The following is a 15,022-nucleotide window of genomic DNA, read 5'->3' as shown; positions in this document are numbered from 1 at the left end:
GTAAGGCGAGGCTATCTGGGCTTGCAGAGTATTTTTTCAATTAATTTCTGCCTAAGGACTGGCTGTGATACTTATCCCCTGGCAAACCTAGTTTCAGATTTCAGCTTTAAAATATAATTGGCAGCTCAGCAAATTCATAAAATTGATCCCCATTCACACTTATTTTTGGCTTGCGTTAAGAATGTGCCAACCTGGAACTCTAAACTTAACCCCGAGTGACTTTCCCAGGGCTGCTGCCCTGAAAGGAAAGCCTGGCAGCAGTGCCTGGGCCCCGGCCAAGATAAATCCTGGGCCGCCGATGGCAGGGCAGGCGCAGCCTGAACTGCAGGTGAGGGGAGAGTAAAGAGATGGAATGAAGGGTAGATTTTGTAAAATGCTCCCTTTCTGAAACCTGTTACTGTGCATTTGTCTCTCACTGCTCCGCAGTGAGTCGGAGTCCCTCTGAGCTGCTGTGAGCCCTGCAGGGCCGCTGGACACAAACCGCGGGACAAGGCTGGACGCGTGTGGCGGGGTAACAGCGCCGCGATTCCAGCTCGCAGGAGGCTGCTGCAGCCCGAACTGCGGCTAGTGAACTCCAAGGTAAGGAAGCAAAAAGAGCCTTTGCATAATATCCACAGATGTTACATTCAGCCGCGCGGTGGGATGTTCAGGTCCCAGACACACACACATGGAGGGTCCGGCTCTCTCCCCAGGGGCCTGGGGGCTGACCCCGGTCTCGGGGCAGTACAAGGATCAGGGCCAATCATGGAAGTGGGAGGGAGTGCCTCAGGAACAGAGGGACAGACATGGGAACAGGGGAAGGATCCAGTACGGTGTAATTTAGGAGAAGCTCCCCAGGGCCTCCATAGAAGGCAGCAGGATTGGCTCGGCCGGTGAGATCGAGCCTTGCCCTTGGTTTCTTTCGGCCTGGGGGAGCAGGGTCCCGGCGCTGCTCCCGCTGCTGCTCCCGGGGCTCCTCCTGCTGCCGGGATTTCCCCGAGCGCACGGCACCGCCGTGTGTCAAAGCGGCCTCGGAGCAGCAAATCCTGCTTCTAGTGCTGCCACATTGACACCTTGTGGCGGACTTGGCCACCGTGTTTTCTAGAAATATGGTATCGGTGTGTGTCTAGGGATGTCAGCTGCCGGACGTTCCCTACAGGTTTCCATTTGGCTGCGGGCAAATTCAAACATTGAAACATCAAAGAGCAAAGTGCAGAGGCTGACCTAAACCAGTGTCTCCCAAATACCATCCCCAGTTGCTTATCAATATCATAGAAGATGAACAGAAATAACAGGAATAACTAACTTGATTATTTTTTCTACTGATGTAGAAAAATGGATTGTCTGCCCTTTTCCCCATAATATTGTTTATTTTACTTCAATTTAAACTAGTATTCACTTTTTTTCACCTTCTGCAAGGCTTAAATATGACCTAGGGAAGATGCTCCAAAGATTTAAAGATCTTCCATCTGCTTCTTTAAGTGAAGCCAGGGCTCCAAATCCACCACATGTCATACATTACGTTATGAACAAAAGGATATGCAGATGCTGAAGTTCTCCGAGAATGTTTCCCTGCTGGAAATAACATTTTTACAAGCTTCTGCATTCGCTTCAGCTTCTTCCTAATAGGACCTCCTGTGGGGAGAACTCAGTATTTCTCATTCTGATGATGGTTTTGAGTAACACATATAATTGTCTGCCAATGGCTGTGTATATTTTGGCAATAACAAATCTGTTTCCCTGCTAAATTTTCCTTAGCACCACTTTTGGAGCAGTGGCAGGGTGGACTGCAACCTTTGCCGGGGCATCATGGCACTCCTTAGGATTTAGATTTCCCTGTAGCTGGAGAATGTGGTGTTATTTAATGAAGTGCATTTTGCTGTTTACCAGTTCAAGTGGTAAAAGCCATCACATTCCTCTGGGCTTCTCCTGCTGGCCCCTTGGTGAGCCTTGGCTGTTCTTTACTCCTTGTAGACAGTTCTGATCCCTGTGCAGCTCTTCTCCCGAGCATGCCAGGAGAACTTTAATTCCTGTAGTAAAATGATGTCTAATCTGGAAACAAAATCACCACATGGTGAAGTTATCTTTGTCTTGACTTTGTGTTCAGTCTTGTAGCTCATTTGGTTACTACAGCTGATGCTGCTTCTTATTTAGCACTTTTCTCAGTTGTTTGGAGTCTCTGCAGATATTAAATTACAGATTCTAAATTCAGCAAGCTGAGAGCCACAGGAGAGCTGGGCCTGCTTTGCTCAGTCTTGCAAGTGTGCAGATGGGTGGCAGACACCTTTTTCAGTCTTACTTTGCACAGCAGTTCCTTTCCAAGGTTCATCTTACCATGTGTGACATTCAGTACTTGCTTCTTCAAGCTCTACTATTCATTAATTGTATTTAATTATTGTAATTAATTATCTTTTTGTTCTTTTCCTGAGAAAATCTACTTGTTTGTCCAGTGTGGCATTTTTTATGCCATCCACATTTTGCTGCCTGCTCCTAGTTTATGTTTTTCTTCTGCCATCAAGTGTGCTGATGCCCATTTGTCTTCTGTATGGAACCAGCAGTGTTAGCAATTCCCTTCAATGCCCAAACTAGGGAATTGTAGGTGCGGTGGAAATCCTGAGCCCAACAAGGATGGGAGAAGAAAGGGAAGATGAGGCAACAGTTTGACTCAGGGAAAGAGGAGGAGCTGGCAGGGTGGTAACCACACTGGTGAACAATCCTGATGCCACCATTCATGCCCATCATCCAGTTTCCTGACTGCACTGCCAGCCCTGCCAGCCCTGCAGGGGTTGTCCTGGCTCTCTGGCTCACTGCCTCACATGGGCTGCGTTCTCTCCCTGCTCTGCTCCACTGCCCTGTCCCTTGGGCTGCATTTGCAAAGTCAGCACATCTCACTGAAGAGCTCCTCTGAGCCTGCTGTAAGACATCAAGGCTGTGAGCCCAGCTGGGGGTGGAGAAGGGATGTGGCTAAAATACTATAAAAAATCCCTTTGCTATCAATTGAAAGCCATAGCCCTTTCTCAATAATGTTAATGGTGCTGCAGTATTAAACTCTTCTCAAGAGTTAAAAGCATCCCAGTCCCCCCAGTGCATGGGAGATAGATCCTACAGCAGCCTTGTGTATCCATGAGTGAGTGCAAGGGTCTGTCACACTTGGTGAAGTACAGGCCTTGTTCTTCCCAACATTTCTTAATGCAGAGAGAAGTCATGTTTTATTTAGTTTTTGTGATTAGTTCAAATATTTACTTAGAAATTGTGCCAGCTCTTGTGGGAACTGAGTTAAAATATTATCAAAACTTCTCAGAATAATTGGCAAATACAAGTGTTTGATACCCAGCAAGATTATCAGCTTTATAGACTGTTTCATGGCATTAATTCTTATGGTACCTCAGCTCACCACATTAGCAGGCTTGTCACCCATGTTCTGTGAAGGAGAGAGTTCTGTGTTTTAGCAGAGGTGGTGGGAGGTGTGTTGAGGTGCCCAGGACTGCAAAGAGCACTGTCCTTCCTTCTCCCTTCTTCTCCTGAGGAGCTATTGCAGGGCTGACCCAAGACTTCTCGGTGAAATATTTGTGTTTAGTTTCCCTAGCCCCTTGCAAGGGAGGGTGTCTCTGGCTTTCTGCCTTTTTGGGAAGGGCTGAGTATAGAGAAAGTAAGAGGATTTTTTTTTTCTCTGGCTCTCTTTTTTTGGCTTTTTTTTTTCTGACTTTTTTTTCTTAAAATGAACTTGGCAGCTCTATAAGTCTCCCTTGGGAAAGCAGCCCATCTCCCGGAAGATTGCTCTCAGCGCTTCCAGCTTCTTCTAAAAGAGTCTTGACAACCAAAAAGCAAAGAACATCAAGGGCTTTCTGAGCCTGTTAAGATTTATGGGCTCATTTGCGACTTGGCAGCAAGAGCTGGCCTCAAATGCATCTCAGCAGAGACACCAAATAGCAACAGCCTCTCAGCCCTCTGTCCGAGAGCCACCGCCTCCCTTCTGTTCTCAGCCCTTTCCCTGCTCCAGGGGCTGACAAAGGCAGATAGAAATCCCTGCTCTGGAAAGTGCCAAAGGCCCTGCAGCCGGAGCTCCTGAGCCCCATGTGCTTGTGCTGTGGTGGAACAGGGAAGCACTCCCTGCTTTCTGTGGGCTCCTGGCCAGCAGCAGAGTTCCCCTCAGGCAGTAACACAGCGCTGCTGCTGCTGAGCTGCCCTTCCAACAAAATCCCCATGAGAAAAAACCCTCTGGTGAGCACAAGAGCCAAGAGAAATCAAGTTCTGTTTAGCACCAAAGTTTGATTTGTTTTCTCAGACACTTTTTCAGCAGAGTGCACATTCTGTGTATTTTACAAAAAGATTCTTCAGTAAATATGACAGAAATTAAAAGGAAAAAAAATTAAACATTGAGAGATCTTTGAACAACCACCAAATTCCTGTGCATCCTCAAAGGAAAAGGAGAAAAGTTCACGCACATCTCCAGCAAGCCAAGGGCACCAAGTAAAGGCAGTGTGCCAATTTTCCCATGGATTTTTAAATGCTTTGTGTATTGAAATATGTAACGTGCATGCCAGACATGAAAATTAATGATGACATGCACAGTTACATCCTGCTCCATTGCTGTGTGTGTGTTTTCTGGATGCTGCCTTTTGGGCAGGAAGGTATTTTTCCACTTGGCATCACACTTTGTTTCCAGTATTTTTTGAGGCATATCACAGAGAATTTTTCCATAGTTTTGTTTTAACTTCTGGTTTGTTAGCATTTCTAATTCTTATGTAATATGTAGTGGATAAATTTATAAGCTATTCTGACAATCCATAGGACGTATGGAAAAAACTGTCATGTTCTGTGAACGTAAGTCATACCTCCAAAATCCAATTTGCTGTTTCTTGGAGCCAGCCACAGGGGCATAAGAAATTGAACAGACACAGTATACTTATTTTCTGCAGATTCTTCAAACACCTTCATCAAAAAAAAATTAAAAAAAAAAAACCAACTCAAAACAAAACAAAAAACCAAAAGCTGCTGGTGGTTTCCAGAGGGAAACAGATCAAACTATCACAGCTTTCAAAAAATTCATGTGATAATGTCACTAAGGGTAAATTACTGCTACCTTTGCAAAAGCAACAGAATTCCAACTTCTCATTGAGGACTGTGTTTAATTCCTGCATAGAACTAACAACCCTGTACTTCAGAGAAATGAGATACTGCAGGGTCAGAGAGCTTGAAAATCCCACCTGAATGTTGAAGCATCTGTTCTAAGATGACTGGGACTGAGGGAAAAAAGAAAACAAAACCAAAAACTAAACAAAATAACAACAAAAAAACCCCACCACGTAAGTAAAACCCAGAAAATGAAGACATTATTGAGGACAAAGTGCTATAGATGTTATAGAACACATTTTATAATGTGTTAAAACATTTTTAAAACATGTCATACTGACATACTTAAACTTTGGTATAATGCCAAAAAGCCTTCAGGATCAACCTTGCTAATTGAATTGAACCTGAAGCATTTGGTGGAATAATGCAGAGATTAGCAGCTTTACAGCTTACTGGAAATCAAACATGTCCTAACAGAACATAGTTTACTGTATAATTGCATCATGGGGCCACATTTGGTAATTGATAGTTAAGTCAACAATACATTTCTTGTTCAATACAAGAGACATTTTCAAGCTTTTTTTTTTTTTTTTTCTCAAGTATCATCTGGACTTCTGGATTTTTTTAATTACCAGCCCCAAGCCCTCAGTCCACACCAGGACTTACATTGAAGATGACTTCCCTGATTTGATTTACCCTGTGTGTGCCTCTTTCCTGAGAAATGTACCTGTGTCTTCCTTCAGGTGCTCTGGTGCACCTCCAGCCCCTCTGCTGGGGGTTCTGTGTGCTCTCAGCATGGCTTCAGAAGCACGAGATGTAGCTCTGAAAGCTCCCTGGCAGTGGGCTGGGCTTGAATCAGGTGGTGACAGGGACCCAGAGCTGCCTTCCAGCAGAGAGCACAGCCCTGTGCTAAGGGAGCAGGCCAAATCACCTTCTGTGCTGGCTGAGCAAGCACAGTTCTTTTATGGAATTTGAACCATAGGTTGGACTCTAAAATCACATCTAGTGTTTCAGGGCATTACTGAAAATCTGTGCCATGCTCAGTCCGGGCACCAGTGAGGTTCAAATGCTGGCAGCCCAGTAACCCTGAGCCCTCCTGTTCTCTTTCAGGGGAGGTGGAATGCAATCCCACTGCTGTGGGTGACAGCCTTTGCCTTGACTTGATGCTTATACTTGTATTCCTGGAGCAGCTGTAATCCTTGCCATAACACCCTCTAAAAACAGTTAAGATTCAGAATAAGCCTCAGTTAGTTAAGCCTCAGCATCTTCTTGCCCTGGGACTTGTGCTGATAGGGAATGGTTTGCTCTGGAGGTTTCACAAGTTTTGTGTCTTTCAATCATTAAAGTCCAGCAGGCAATATCATAGAATAACAGAATTGTTTGACTTGGAAGGGACATAAAAGCTCATGCAGTTCCAACATCCCTGCTGCCATGGGCAGGGACACCTTTCACCAGGCCAGATTGTTCAGAGCCCCATCCAACCTGGCCCTAAACACTTCCAGGGATGGGGCATCCACAACTTCTCTGAGCAACCTGTTCTAGTGTCTCACCACCCACCCAATTAAGAATTTCATCCTAAAATCTAATCTAAACCTACCCTGTCTCAGTTTGAAGCCATGCCCCTGTGTACTGTCACTGGAGTTCCTGATTAAGAGTCCCTCTCTGGCTTCCTTGTAGGCTCTCTTCAGATACTGGAAGGTTTCTATGAGGTCTCCGTGCAAACTTCTCTTCTCCAGGCTGAACAGCCCCAACTTCCTGAGTCTGTCTTCATAGGGGAGGTGCTCCAGTGCCCTTTTCCTGGATACTGGGGTACAAAGTCATCACCTGGCTCATCCCACTGTAGGGATAAGGGGAGCACAGCTCCCTGTGTATGTTTCTTTGCTGGGCAGAGGGTGGCCTTGCAGCTGGGGTGTGCCAGTAGTCCCTGTAAGAGGCACTGGGGTAGGCATGGGCGTTCTGGAATAATCCCGTTCCATTGCTGCCCTCCAGCTGCGAGGGCTGCCCGGGGGCCTGGCTGGGCACAGGGCGCTGCTGCTGGGGCTGGCGATGGGGCCGGGGCTCGCCGTACGGGGGCAGCGGGGCAGGGCACAGAGCCGGGCACTGCAGCAGAAGAGGCTGCTGGCTCTCCAGGGCCTGTTCGTGCTGAGCACCGCGAGGGAAGGAGCGGCTCCTGTGTCCTGCTCCCTGCACACCTGGGCGCTCCTGAGCCCAGCCACGCTCCGGGCGCATCCCGCCGGGCACGGCCGGGAGCGCTCCTCGCTGGAAAGGGCACCCGGGAGAGCCGGGGCGCTCCAAGCCCCGAGCGGGATGAAGCGAGAGCAGGTCGGAGCAGGGCTGGGGGCTCTCCGTGACCCCCCTGTCCCGAGAGGCGCACCGGGACCAGCTGCAGCCGTAGGTGTCCTCACGGATGGACACCGCTGACATCTGCAGCAGCAGCGGCTCCGGCTGCGGCAGGCGCGGGTCCCTCCGCAGGTCAGAGCCCGCGCTGCTGAGCCAGGCACGGAATGTCTGCCCCGAGCAGCTGCCCCGGGACCGGCCTGGGCAGCAGGAGGACGCCGAGCAGCCTCTGGCTTCCTGCAGAGTTTCTGTGCAGGTGTCGCACGGGGAGCACTGACACCTCTCCTCCTCCTTCCCCTGGGATAACGGGACCTTTGTTTTGGCCCTGAGCTCATCAGCAACCGAAATCTGAGCTTGATGTTGTCTCTCTGGATGGTAAAATTTGCATTTGTTGCCATAGGTGCATTTTTTACCTGAAAGGATAAAAACAAATCAGACAGGAAGCTGTCACTAGCAGCATCATCAATTAATGCACACATCACTTCTCCCCAGCACTGGGTGTGACAAACATAGAGAAAAGAGGAAGCACTATTTTCAAACTCAGTACTGTTGACTCCAGATTTAAATATTGCTGATATTAATAGCAGGGTGAAGCAGCAGTGAAAGGAAGTCTCTGCTATTTCGGAAGCGTCTGATATTCATGTTTCAGTTCCTGCACTCAGTGGGCTGGGAGGCCTGCTGCTACAAAAGGTGGCTTGAAAAAATGGCATAGGGATTTACCTCTGAGAAACCTGCACGTTGCTGGGGGGCTGTCGGGAGGGGAGAGAGGGAAAGTGTTTGGATGGCCATTCCCAAGTGCTGCAGCAGAATCCACTCCACCAGGTGAGAAGTGTGTGTGGGCAGGACAGCCAGCACAGCCACCGTGCCCATGGGGGCTGTGTGCAGGCAAGGATGGAGGGGCCACAAACATCTGCTGCCTTTGCTGAGGCTGCAGCCACTCAAGCAGGAGTGGGGAAAAGCATCACACCTTTGAGCAAGCCCAGCCCAAGTGCCCACCACAAGGAGCAGGACAGCACATGGCTGAGGGAGAGCACTGCTGGGAAGCAGGGGGCAGTTCACAGCATGGGGAGAAACCCACCATAAGGGCAAGGCTGCCATTTTTTCTCAGGAAGCACTGGCTTTTTGCTGAGGAAGTTACTTAAGGTGGGTCCATGCCGGCCTAATGGATCGTCGGGAGGCATAAACCTGGAAAAGTAAAAGAAGCCATGGATGTGAGCACAGGTCTGTGCACACTGGATGTCTCAGTGAAGTGCGTCTCCCCTGGACACCTCAGCTGTCAGGAAACTGGGGAGAGAGGAGAGGTTAGTGCGAACACACTGAGGAGCACTCAGCCCCGCCTTGCAGGCGTGGTGGAAGAATGAAAACCTTCTCTCAGGAGGGAGGATGAAGGGCCAGAGAGACCAGCTTTTGTCTCTTCTCGCAAGCCATGACTGCAGAAACACAGGGAAAAATCCTATTTTGTCATGTAGGGGAATTAAAAATACTGCCAGCCAGCCTCCTCTCGTGGATTTAATTCTGCTTCTTACAGGAAATAGAAATTAAAAGATACCACCCCTTGGTTAAACATCACAAATTGGGTTGGAAAGAAGGAAAGCTGGTCACTGATGCTGCCATTCAAATAGAAAAGTTTATATAAGAGTGACATGGGAGGTTTTAAGACCAAAGCTGAAGGAGTAGGACACTCAAGAAACAAGACAGCAGCAGTAAATTCCTTTCATAAAAAGGCTCATGCATTCTGCTACTGATGGGAGGTGCTCTGACGCTGGAGGTGACTTGGCCCATAATGTTTAAATTCCAGGTTCTATAACACCATCATCTCCTACCTGTTACTGACAAAGGAGTACATGAGTAGTCGCTGCTCAATGAACCATTTCCACTCGGGGTTTTCATTCTGGAGGTCCCGGTAGTGGTCATTGGAAACAATGACTCCGTCCCTCTCGTAAGCGACTTTCACTATGTAGCGATCGTCGTAGCAAACCACCCTCTTGCCCTTCACCTTCCTGGAGGGTGTGTACACCAGGATGGATTGCTTCTCCAGCTCCTCAAGGATGTGCTGATCTGGTGGGGGAGATTGGCAGAAATAGATGAGAGAAGCAAAAAAATGAAAGAGAAACTAATTAATTAATTATGACCAGGTCTCAGTCATCTGCTAGAAACCTACAGGAACCTAAAGATATTTCAGCACTTTAGGAAACTCATGGTGCAATTTTCAAATGCAGTGATATCTGGTGGTTATTTGACAGCTTGAAAATTAGGTCTTTTACAAAGAGGTTTTACCTAACCTGTAAATTTTGAAACACCATTTTTTGATTTTTAAGTCTTATCTGTAAAAGAATGCCTTGAATTCTACACCAGAGTCTGATACTGAATCCCTACAGTGCCCTTTTTACCCTGCTGGATGCCAGAAGGCTCATAACCAGCCCTGATGTAAGCTTTACATGGAGATAAAATGTGTGTGATAAAATACATAAATAAACTTCTGCTGCTGCTGTTGAGGACACTCTGACCTCTTGCCATTCCTTCTCTGCAGGAAGGCAGATCTGCCTCATCTGCAGACACCAAGCTGCTGGCACAAACCTGGCTGATTTCCAGACAAAATATTTCCCCACAAACTGAGTCTCACTCCCCTCCACAGATTTCTGCTGATGCATTTTGTTCTCCTGGAAGGGGAGCCCATGCACCCTCTGTGTTGGGTGGCAGGCTGACAGATAGCAGCCAAGCAGTAATGAGCATCACTGTCTCCTGGCAGGCCTCAAAGGCTCCACAGACTCATTGCAAGCTGACAAACTCCTTCTTTAACTCAGCTTGGCAGCACCTTGTGCTTGTTAAGCAGAAGGTTTAAAGCAGTGTAACAAAGCCTTGTAAACACTTTTAGCTGCTGGCCAGGAGCATGAATGGGGCAATGAATTAATGACTCATTCAAGTGAGGGAAGCCTGATACACAACTTGCACTGTGCTTGTCTTTACAGGAAAAACAACTCTACTGCGCTCTTCACAGCCCCTCTGTCTCCAAACTGCACCTAATGGCTGCCAAATTACCCCAGGATGGTGACCTACCTGCAATGGGGCTGTCTTGTCGAGGGGGTTCCTTTCTCCAGAGTGGGACAAAAACCTTGATGTAAGTGTGCCCCCTCTCTCGAAACCAATCCACCACCAGCTGGATGCCCCAGCAGGAGAACACCTCCTTGTTTCCATGACTGTAAAGAAAGAGAGGGAATGAAGAGACAAAGGTTTCACGAAGCTTAGAGTTCTCTTGAACTGAGCCAGTAATGGAAAGGCAAAACAAACAGCTTTTTTGTCATTCACCAGTTTCCAAGAAAACAACTGGCAAGGTGTCCTGGTGGGACAGATCCAAACACCTCCTCCAGCAGAGCCAAAGATTTATCTGAAACAGTTTGGATACTGAAAAACAGAGGTGTCCTATCCTCCATTTCTGTGACCCAAAACTATTCCTTCCATCTGTAACTGGATGGACTTAAGTTCTCAAGTACCAACAAGATCTTAGGCCTTGTCAAACCCTTCACATGCCTTGTCTGAAAAAGGTTTGAGGGATGAGAGTTTCTTCCTGCACAAGCAGAAACTCGTGAGGCTCCTGGGAGAAACAAAATGTTGGAATTTTCTTCTGTGGTAACAGGGCCATTAGAGATTTTAATGGCTGAAGTGGCTACAGGGCACTCCACTGGTGGTCTTTTTTGGAAACATGAGACAAAATAAGGGGGAAGAAAAACTGTAAGAGGGAGGATAGGAAATATAGAGAACCAAAAAAGGGACAAGACATCAGTGGAGGTAGCCACAGGCACCTCAGGCCCACTTTTGTCTTGCTCTAGTTGATGGATATTTTCTTCATTTCACAGAGAGGTAGGAAAGCCCTAAGACAAGTGTTCTAGAAGTGCCAGCAAGGTGGGTTCTGAAGAATTCAGTATGCAGCATCAGAGAGAAAATAACCTCAAGAAAAACAAATGGGGGTGACATCCTTCTAAATGTCCCACCTTCCCTGAAAGCTTCCCTACTGGTTGGCATTCACTTATCTAAAATTTTACTGCAGCACAGTGTATGTGTAAAGGAAGGTAGTTTGTTAATTACCTCTGCACAAGGAAATTAAAATTTAAAAATTAATTAATTTAAATTAATTTAATTTAAATTTGTAGCCAAAGTCCTAAGTGGATAAATGCGTTCACAGTATCTACAGAATGCTCATCCTTGTACTTTGACCTTTCTGCATAATATTGCCAGTCTCACTCAGGCTTTTACCTCCACAAAAGGCCCTTGGGAACGACTCCCTGGGCTGCTCCACCCACCTGCACTGACAGACCGGTGAGTCAAGGTGATGCCACAGTCTTAAATGAGTCTCCCACCACCCTCCCAGGGATTCATCTGTAGGATCTGTCTACACCAGCCTCATAATCAAAGCTGGTTTTACACCCAATAAATGTTCCTGAAATGGTGACCACAAATGAAAAATAGCACAATTTGTAGGAAGAAACCTGGCTGTGACGGTGGCACACACTGGCTCCTGCCAGTCACCTTTCCCACAAAACCCAGGAGTCCATGGACCATAACCCATCCATGATCTGTCATAACTCAGTCTCATCTTTGCCTCTTGCCAGCAACAGGGCACACTGCACATGGTCACAGCCCTGCCGGACCCATCTCTCAGAAAACGGAGCAGCAATTTGGCATCTCTGTGACTCCAGCAGTTAATCCATCATTAGCATCCTTTTTAAATTGTGCCATTCCAACTCCTTTGAGAGGTAGTTTAGGCAAACCAACTTCTTTTGAAAACTGCAAATGGCCCCATCTCCACGTGGTCATGACACAACATTAGCCAAAGCTTTGTCAGAAAGACCTCTGTGGCTACCACAGCTTTAAAACTAGGTGTAAGTGCAAGCACTAGAGGAGATAGCAGTGTGCAGTGAATATGGTTATGACACTTCCCTTTTTTTATTAATACAAATCCATTTGTTTTTTCCACCAGCCTTGCTCAACTTCCCATGGATAGGCTGGCAGGAGACAAAATTTCTTATTACAGCTGATGAAAGCACCAAGTGTACTGAGATGTCTGATGAGTGAGACTGGCTGAAGGCAAGGTCATTTTCCATTCAGCTTCTCTGGGTAGGCTGACTGATGGCTGGAGACTGCTGAGCCAGTTGCTTTATTACCCTGGGGCATGTTCATCCTTTTCAAAACTTTGTGTTCTACAGTGGGCCCTCAATGTCAACTCCAAAATGCTCCAGAAACAGCAATCCCAAGATATAAACATAAATGCTCGAGATGTTTCCCCACACAGACAACTGCCCCTTGAAGCTCTAACTTCTCGATTGTTTCATTCCTAAACTGCTGCTTTTGCTGCACTTTTATGGTAGTTGGTATTGATGATGATGGAATTTTCCCCAGCAAGGGAACCTAACAACCCTTTCCCCTGACATCTGCAAACAGTCCTCTGTCAATCAGCAGCAAATCAGAAAAATTAAAGCAAGGATACTGAAAGCACTGACCAGGCCTACCCCATCAGCCAAAGCAAATGCCATTCAGCACCACTTTGAAAGGCATCCAGGAGGGAAAAGCAGCTGCTCCCTTTCAGTACCAGCTGAACTGACAAGCTCAATAGTCTCCTCCACCATCCACAGACTAGTTGTCAAGACATAGTTTGGGATGTCTGAGAAGAGCTGTTAAACCTTTGCCCTTCTGAAACTTAAAGCTGCTGTGCCTGGAGAGCTGAGAACAGAGCCCAAGGCCCACCATGGGTAATACTGACCCTGGCACAGTGACAGGGTACTCACTCAGCCACACTGCCTGAGGGCTCAGCTCTTTTGCAGAGAGGCAAGAAAGACACCTTGAGGAGGGGCTTGGGTGAAGAGGCAAAGCAGGACAGGAGATCCTAACACCTGGCTACCAAGCTCATGGCTCAGACAAGGCCAAACAAATTTGCTCTGTTGTGTATTTCCCACTCCTAGTGAGCTGCCTTGCGCAGGGAACCTCTTGGCTTTGTCTGGGATTTCTCCCTTCACCCACAAGATGGCATGATTTGCTTAGTCTCTGCTTGCTCTGGATGTGCTTGGCCACTTTTCTCTCCAACCAGAGGGGATTTGGTCTCATCTCATCTTACAGAACAGCTAACAGGAGGAGGAAGCCTTCCTTTGCCCTGTCCCAGCCTGCAGGGATGGGCTTGGCCCTGCTGAGTGGATAGGGAAGTTAACAGAGAAAACAGATGGATAGCCAGTGCATCCTGGACCCTTGGCTCTGCATTGCTTGGATAAACAGAGGCCAACTCACTGCTGCCTTGGGACATTGCATCCACAGGGACATGCCAGGTTCCCCACCTGTAAGAGCGCTTTCACAGTGCCAGGGCTGTGCTCAGGAAATGTGATTGGCCAGCAGGGGTTGATGCGACATTTCCCAGAAACAGAATGACTGAGGAGGAAATGAATCTATTCAATGCAAGTCAACTATCAATGCCCTGATATTTACCTAAAACAGAAGCCAAATAGAAATCCAACAAAAATTATACATGGAAATGTTCCCAGCTTGTATAATTTTTGTTGGTTTTCTATTTGGTTTCCATTTACTTTTGGAGTTTACTTGCAGGACAAAGCAGTAAAACTGTGATAATGTTAGAAACCACAGCCACCTGACTTTATTTCCCCTCTCCTTAGATTAGTTGTGTGGTCTGAATATCTGTTCATCAGATTTTGCCTGGAAACATCTCAGGTTTAGAATTCCTAGGTGCCCATTTGGAAAGGGTGGCTAATCTACTGGTGAGCTCCAAGGGAGAGACATTGCCACAAACAGTGGGCAGAGGTTGCCTTAGAGCAGGTCAGAATGCAGAGCGAGCCATAATTGCATGTGATGCGCATATTTATGGGCATTGAGACAGCAGGTCCTTCAAAGCTGTGCATCAGCCAAAGAACAGGAATTAGCAATACATCGAATGCATCAAATGCATCGATGCACCTCTCACCTGGAAGAAAACCACACTTCAAGCCATCAGTTTTAAAAGTTAAAAGCTTCAGAGGAAGAGAGGTGCCTTTCAGGAAATGAGCTTACCTCATGGCGACATTGCTGCCATCGATCACAATGGGCCTCAGGGAGTCGGAAGAATCACTTTCATCTTCTCCAAGCCACTTCAGTCCTGGTGAGGTGCTGCATGATCCACGGGCTACCAGCTTCAGCTGGGAAGGCTGAGCCTGGTCCTCCAGAGCCTGAGGTTTGCTCCCCATCCGAATCAGTTCCTTCAGCACATCATCCTCCAGGGCCTCTTGGCCCAGGTTCTCCAGCACTTTGCAGATGTCCTGCTTACAATAGCCCAGCTTGCAGAAAAAATCCATCTTGCTCTGGTGCACTTCCACTCCTGCTGCAGAAGCTTTTCTGGAATGTGGTGGTGCTGCTTTGCTAGAAATTGAACTGGCCAGTGCCATTTTAGCAAGTATTTATGTTCCTTTAAGCCTGATGATCCTGTCTTCCCAGCTGTGTCCCACAGGCATCAGCTTCAGGGAGGGAAAGATTAGCAACAACAAAACACAAGCATTAAGAAAGGACATGCAATCATCTCAATCCTTTGCCTAGAGCACAGTAGAGACCAGCAGATTAGCTGTCTTCTCTCTGAGGAGAATGTCCAGCCTTCTCTCAGCCTTAA

At 47.3% G+C, this 15,022-nt stretch overlaps 1 protein-coding gene across 1 annotated transcript; it reads right to left on the bottom strand.

The window, feature by feature from the left end:
• Positions 1–6,819: 6,819 nt before the first annotated feature.
• Positions 6,820–14,810, bottom strand: ZC3H12D (zinc finger CCCH-type containing 12D). The gene is made up of 5 exons (XM_030945876.1): positions 14,434–14,810; positions 10,447–10,586; positions 9,213–9,447; positions 8,468–8,574; positions 6,820–7,802 (listed from the first exon to the last, which is right to left on the bottom strand). The coding sequence occupies exons 1-5, from the start codon at positions 14,802–14,804 to the stop codon at positions 6,820–6,822; spliced, it is 1,836 nt and encodes a 611-aa protein (XP_030801736.1). The 5' UTR covers positions 14,805–14,810.
• Between the last annotated feature and the right edge of the window lie 212 nt (positions 14,811–15,022).

The sequence above is a fragment of the Camarhynchus parvulus genome, chromosome 3, assembly GCF_901933205.1.
Source record: "Camarhynchus parvulus chromosome 3, STF_HiC, whole genome shotgun sequence".
NCBI classification, from domain to species: Eukaryota; Metazoa; Chordata; class Aves; order Passeriformes; family Thraupidae; genus Camarhynchus; species Camarhynchus parvulus.
The sequence above is the reverse complement of the archived record's forward strand: the minus strand, read 5'-3'. Positions and strand labels throughout refer to the sequence as shown.